This window comes from Pagrus pagrus, assembly GCF_965226575.1.
Source record: "Pagrus pagrus genome assembly, chromosome: 15".
NCBI lineage: Eukaryota > Metazoa > Chordata > Actinopteri > Spariformes > Sparidae > Pagrus > Pagrus pagrus.
In genome coordinates, this window is record NC_140199.1 from 16,508,422 (window position 1) to 16,515,119 (window position 6,698).

The following is a 6,698-nucleotide window of genomic DNA, read 5'->3' on the forward strand; positions in this document are numbered from 1 at the left end:
GTATAGGTAATCAGGTCTAAGTTTTGTGGAAACATGTTCAGTAAATTTTGTGTAATCTCGCTGACAAACCGACTGATCAACCGATAAACAAAGAGAAGAACATAACCTCCTTGGCGGAGGTAACAATGACTCACAAGAAAGTAAATGGCAAACATGGTGAACACAAAAAAAAGACAAGCCCAGCAACAGCAAGGGTACAAAAAGGCCCCTGACCTCTCTATTGTGGGCCGATGTGCCCTCAGAGATGAGCCAGCGCTACAGCTGGAAAGGTCAGCCAGCACACAAGGTCAAGCCGACACGGTCCTGCTATCCTCAACATCAAAGACAAGTCCAGCGCCTGTCATGCTCTCTCTGAGCCGGGTTGAAAACAGCAGCGCTAATCCCACCGACCACTCGCTCTCACTCTTGTGAAGAGGTTAGAGGTCGGCTGGATGTACAAATCCTAATAGGCTGATTCAATTGTAGCAACTTGCTAAACTTAAAATTAGGTTTTTGCCCTTTAGACCTGTCTTGTGTTGGATGAATGGAGAAAAGAATGCTGCTGAATTAACACATGCCCGTTTAATGAGCACTTTTATTCAAAGAACGATGCACTTTTCCTCTTTGAAAGCAAACTCCAGCTATAGGAGAGAAAATGAATAAATGAATGATCCCTGAGACTTAAAAATAACGGTCTCCATAGTGATTACATCTGCAGGGAACACAACTTCAAAGGAAAAGTTGATGAAATGCTAAAAATGTTTGTCGGCCCTATAAGCTCCTTAGTTGGTAACTCTGAGGTCACAGTGGCTGCCTAATGGGAAAAAACATTATTATGTATGACCACGGGAGAGAAAGCTGATGTCTGGTAGGCCAGTCACTGGACTACTTACCTTATCCAGTGCCCTTTTGCTCACCCCGTCTTTGAAAGAATTTTAATGGAAAGATACCAAGGCAGATTTTAGAAATGAGATTATTGGGCAACTCTGTGCAGCTGCCCACTGTCTAATCTCCTCATGACAGCTCAGAAATGAGGAGCCTCTGATCATCTGTCATTCCCTCTTAATCCTGTGTGCCCCTCGCCATAAACACCAACTGTTTTAAAACTTCAGGTCTCTCCTCAGAAACCTGAGCTTCTCCTGCCGTCATCTTAATGTCTGTTTGTGAAATCGTAGGAGCGTGACCGTGTGTTTTAGTACTTCAGTGTAAGTGTGTTTACTTACGTTCAAATGACTGAGGCTGATAAGTTTCGCCCTCTAATTAAACATGACTGTCTGGGTTGATCGTCGAAGCCGCAGCTTATTAAACCAACTGCTGGGCAGAAGCAGGAAAACAGATAAGGAGCCGTTAGCACTATCTGTGCTAAATTAGTCAGCCTCCGTGGGTCGTTTGTAAGGATAAAGTGGAAGATTTATTCCATCGTGTGTTATAAATAGTCACCAGAAGAAGAAAGTAGTAGGCAGATGAGATGTTGTAAACACTGCTGATCAACACTGCTGAATAAATATTGGTGAAACTGATATCAAAGCCGCAAGGAGAAGATATATAAAAACAAACTGTCTCAATATATATTGAATACGTTTATTCTACCAAGACAAATATGGAAAGTTATAATCAATTAGCAAAATGAAGAAATTAACAGAAAATAAACAAAAAGAAATGTAAAAAGATTGTTTTTTATTTATCTGGTACATACAAGTATATGACAGAAATGTCCATGATATTGTCAAATGCAGCCACATGCTATGAGTAACTTTAATTACAACATAAATATCTACAAATTAAGTGTAAGTGTAATCATTGTGTTATATGTGTTTTATACAAGACACCATTTTGTACAGTTTCAGGTTCAACCATTGTAAATTCTTAACTTTTTTTTTTTCAGTGCACACATGCAGTCCAGTTTAATTGCTGCCTCTCTGTAATGATTAAGGGTGCTGTGCTGAGGGACCAGGTGAGATCAGCACCAACAGTTTTGAAAGCATTTCCCACAGCTTTCTTTGTTTTCCCAACAGTTCTCATTCTGCCCTGGGGTAACTGTTTACACCAGGGTCATGACCTTCAGGGAGGCAGGCTGGAACCGACGAATCTTCTTCTTCAGGGCTCGGGAAGCTTTGATGCGGCAGGCTGATGGCTCGGGGCGTGGGAGCTGCTGGAGGGGCCGTCCGGCGGCGGTGGGCCCCAGAGCGGCCTCAGCCCACACCAGACCCTTCTCCTCCCCCTGGCTGTCCACCTGGTCCTCCTCGTCCAGCGACAGGCTGCTGTCAGAGTCCGAGAGGGACTGGAAGCTCTGGCTGGACTCGCTATCCCCAAAGCGATTGGTGGTGTTATCACTCATCTCCCCCTCGCTGCTTTCAGCGATGGTGGAGTGGAACAGAGAAGCACATTCAGCTGAATACTCAGACTCACATCTGGGTGGGTATTGGCTGGAAATGTGGAAGGGTGCTGGGGGGTATCTGGCATTAAGACTGTGGAGAAAAGAGTTTGAGGACATGGAGGATCGTAAGGATCGATGAGGCCCCATCCACTGGCCTGGCCTGGCACTCATACTGCGGACCATCTGCATGTTCCCTGGTGCCTGAACATTGGGATCTCTTGACCTCTGACGCTGAGCACAGGAGGCCTGGAACATCTCCACATCAGATTGCCATTTGGCAGCCCCCTGCCTCCTCTTCCTCTGCTCTACAGCCTGCTCATACTCCAGACTCTGCTGTCTGCGACTTTTGCTGGACTTTATCACAGCAGGGATGGGATTTGGCTTAGGATGGACCTTGTGGGTATACATGAGACCCGGGCTACAGTGGCTAGAGTCTGAACCTGAGCCCTGTCTGCGCTCCTCTGTGTGACAGTTGGTACATTTCTGGGTCATTTTTCCTTTTCCTGATCTTTTCTGTTCCCCCTTGCTTCCACCACTGGCCTCTCTGGTCCTCTCACCGGAGGAGTAGCCATGTTGCTGCCTCGTTGCTCGATGCTTCTCGCTGCTTTTTCGTCTCAGTTTCACAGCTTTCGTTTTACGGTCTGCCTGTCTCACCTTGACCCTCTGAGATCCAGCAGGGACAAATTTGGCGTGGACAAACTCAGGGGAAGCTGTGTGACCAGTGTGAACCTCAAAGCCTTGACTCTCCTCTGTGCTGGAGCTGTGGGCCATCACCGATCTTTGCCTTTGGCCGTTCCTTTCTTGATGCCTTGACTCTGGATTGTCCCCAGATTTTTTCCCTGAGTTGCTCCTTGCTAGACGACCATAGTCTCCTTGAGATTTATCATTCTTCCTCAGGGATGAAGTGGTGACCTCATCAGAGCTGTACTCCCTCATGGTAGCAGGATAAGAGTATCTGTATGAAACCTCCGGGGCTCTCACTAACTGTTCGTGGTTATCAGCCAGCTCTTGACTGGAGTATGTCATACAGTGTCTCTTCTGGTTGCTATCTAGTTGGATGATGTTTGTGGTCTTGGCTGGAAGAGGCTGCAGCATAGACACCTCTTTCTGTGCCACTTCAGGAAACACAGTTATAACTTCAGTGGGCTTCCTATGATAGTCACTGTTTGTCTGCATGGTCTCTGTGACTGTTTCAACCTGGATTTTGCTCAAGCTGCGCAGGAGGAGCTTGTCAATATAACCCAAGGTCTTGGTCTCGTAACCCATTTGTGCCCTCTGGAGGGAGCCAGAACCGTTCACTGGGGGTCCTTTGCCCTCTAGAAGTCCAGGTGTGGCTGGGTCGTTCCCATTGGAGAAGATTGGGCTCTGGAGAGCCACAGCATGCAGGGGGCTGGGGTAGTGATACACTTCGGTCCCACTGCGAGACACCAGGTTGCACTGGAACTTAGGGTCCATTGTGGAGGTCTTGGGGTTTGTGCACACTGAGGGTTTCCTTGCATCGACAGATTTGTAGTAGCCCAGCCCTTGAGCCATCATCCTATCAAGATCACCTGATGGGCAACACAAAAATACTGATTAACCTTTAAAAATCACTCATCCACCGAAAAATTACATGTAATTATGCAGAAAAATACACGTTGAGTTGCTTAGTAACAACCGCTGCACGGTTCCTGTTACTACATCAGAGATTATCTTCAATTAGAGATGAAGAGATTTGGTTACCTGTCGACACAGGTCTGGGTCGGGCCTGTTCGGTGCCAGTAGTGCTTGCTCGGATCCTGCTGCTGCCCAGGTGGACGCCTGTGGCCCGCGGAGGGTTGGGCTGGGTAGTGCTCTCATCAGCAGAACGCCGGCGAAATACATCGACTTGTAATTGAGGGCTGATGTTTGAATTTGCCGGGCTCGTGGGAAGGAGAAGAAGGCTCGTCTGGGAGGATGACATACACTCGCTGTACACAGAGGTACAGGAGTTGGACAACGAGCAAGAGCCGCCATCGCTCAGCTCATAGAAACCTGGAGAGAGCAGGAACAATCAGACGCATGAGTATTTTTCTTAAACATCATGTGATGGTAGCCTTGGTGGATGCTTAATTACAATAAGGTAAACAACTCCTGTTTGTTCGGGTGTGTGCTTACACACCTGAACTTGGCCTGCTGTCACTCTCCAGCTGCTCTGTGGAGGCCTTGCTCACATCCAGCTTCAGCTCACTGATTTGTTGATCCAGCTGTTGCAAGTGAGTCTTGAGGCCTACATCCTGTTTCCGAAGACGAGACTGTAAAACAGACAAACATTAGATTTTAGCCAACGCCCAAAGATCATTTGTGGTACAACCTTCACCAAGGGGAAAGTCTTACTTGATGTTCTCAGGAAAGGAGAGTTTGAGAACGGAAGTTATTAAACTAAGATCCTCAACGCTCACACATACAGTTACGCAGACATTTTCTCAACAGGAAGGTTAAAATTAGTGGAATCTTGCTGAGAAGAGGTCTGTTATTCAGATAAAGGATGCTCTAATGTACAGCCATCAGGAAAACAAAAGCAACTCAGCTGTGGCTGATGATTAACCCCAGCAGGACATGGGGGAGCATGGAAGAAGCAGTGGTGGGTAACTCATTTCTCCCCCACAGCGAGGGCCTGGCCATTGTGTAAACTACTAGAGGAGGAGAGCTTGGGGGTTGGGGTGAGAGACTGTTTGCTTTGCAGTTAGGGCTTGGCATTTACTGTTACAGTTGTTGTTAAAATGAGGGCTGGGGGTCAAAGCCTGTAAAATGCAGCATTTTAATTCATGCTTCATTCTCCTGTAAGATCAAGTCAGCAAAGTTGACTTCTGTTTAAAGTATGGCAAAAAAAAAGTTATTGGACCATTTAAGTCTATATGTAGCTGTGGTGGTTTTTAAAGATAGCTTAGTCTGCAGTGGATCCATTTTGAGTGTAAAACACAGTTTAAACCTTATGTTTTCCCAGTACTTTACAGTGTATCCTTTTATGCATCTGCCCAGTCCTACTTAAACTAAAGCATAGCACCTTAATCCCTGTACTTCCTGTGAAGGGCTCTAACAGAAAGCATGCATGGAAAAAGCTTGTCATGGAAAAAACTCCCCACAGCCAGTTGTCTCCAGGACTCAGTGGTCTCTGGTGAAAGAGACGCTAGCTGAGTGTCATTCACAGCAAAACATCCACCTTTAAAAAACACTCCGTGATTAAAAAAAAAAGAGGAAAAGAAAAAATCCTGGCATTAGTGGTTAATGATTGAGGGCTGCTCCCCCCTGCAGTCTGCACACGCACGGTGTGCGCGCACATACACATCTCAAAATCCTGCTGGTCCTGCAGTGAACCTTGATTTATGACACCTATCTTACTTCCTACCCCCAGCTGAGAGCATGAAAGTGTGTCTGGTAATAATTGAAGACGGAATGCACATGAGCATCAGCTGACGACTTTAATCCAAGGGCAATTTAACTTCCAATTAAATGAATGGGAGCCCAGTGTTAATCCCATCCTAATAATAGGTAATAATCATAATGAAAGAACAACTATTATGCTGACATAAGAGCAGGCGCACAGAGGTGTTTTAATCATTCTGTTTTATGGCTTTAAATTGAAATGACTTCCTACCAGCTGTTGCTTCAGGGCTGTTAGGGTCGCCTCCAGCCGCTGCTCCTCAGCCCCCATCATCATCATCATCGCGGGACCCTCCGGGCCTTCGTGCACAGAGGTGACCGGCTCCTCTCGGTCCACCCTCAGCGCCCAGTTCACCATCTCGCTCTGTCTGTCCTTCAGCAGATGCAGCTCCTGCAGTCCGGCCAGGGCAGCCTGAAGCCTCTCCCCGACCCTGCTGCGGTCTACCCCGGCTGCAGCGCTCATCATCCCCGCGCAAGACCCCTTTCTGCTCAGCATGCTGAGGAGCGGCGTCCGATCATATCCAGAAACAAACTGCGGTCGAAGAAGCGTCCTCCTCGCAGGATAACCACTCCGTTTGTCACTGTCTCTCTGCTGCTGCTGCTGCTGCGGCTGCTGCTGTTGACCTGTTTGGTTTTTAAACTACCTGTTAGAATAAATGTTGAGCTCAGAGGAGAGACTCAGCTCCTCCCACAGACCAAATGGCGCTCCTCCCTATTGGCTGGCCGCTGGGTCCCAATGAACATCTGGTACTAATCCTCCCCATTCAAGTCCCCACTGGAGCTGCCCAGGCATGTACTATAAGTCCATCTGCATAATACCGCATGGCAAGATGAGCATATTATTATGCTATTTACGCTCTTCTTCTGTTGTTGTTGTTGTTGTTATTCTCTCCCTCTACCCAGAGATGTGTGATCGACTTTGTGAAAGTCTGTTTGAGGG

The 6,698-nt window shown here is 47.1% G+C and overlaps 1 protein-coding gene across 1 annotated transcript; it reads right to left on the bottom strand.

Moving 5' to 3' along the window:
- Window positions 1–1,636: 1,636 nt before the first annotated feature.
- dact2 (dishevelled-binding antagonist of beta-catenin 2) lies at window positions 1,637–6,374 on the bottom strand. Its single transcript, XM_084376283.1, has 4 exons — window positions 5,973–6,374; window positions 4,497–4,629; window positions 4,079–4,369; window positions 1,637–3,906 (listed from the first exon to the last, which is right to left on the bottom strand). The coding sequence occupies exons 1-4, from the start codon at window positions 6,252–6,254 to the stop codon at window positions 2,021–2,023; spliced, it is 2,592 nt and encodes an 863-aa protein (XP_084232409.1). The 5' UTR covers window positions 6,255–6,374; the 3' UTR covers window positions 1,637–2,020.
- Between the last annotated feature and the right edge of the window lie 324 nt (window positions 6,375–6,698).

Bases quoted from the DNA above. Each gene is read 5' to 3' on its own strand.
- dact2 (XM_084376283.1), bottom strand. From the start codon at position 6,254: ATGCTGAGCAGAAAGGGGTCTTGCGCGGGGATGATGAGCGCTGCAGCC. The intron at 4,370-4,496 runs GTGTGTAAGCAC...TGCTCTCTCCAG, and splicing joins TGACAGCAGGCCAAGTTCAG to GTTTCTATGAGCTGAGCGAT. The intron at 3,907-4,078 runs GTAACCAAATCT...GTTGCCCATCAG, and splicing joins ACCCAGACCTGTGTCGACAG to GTGATCTTGATAGGATGATG.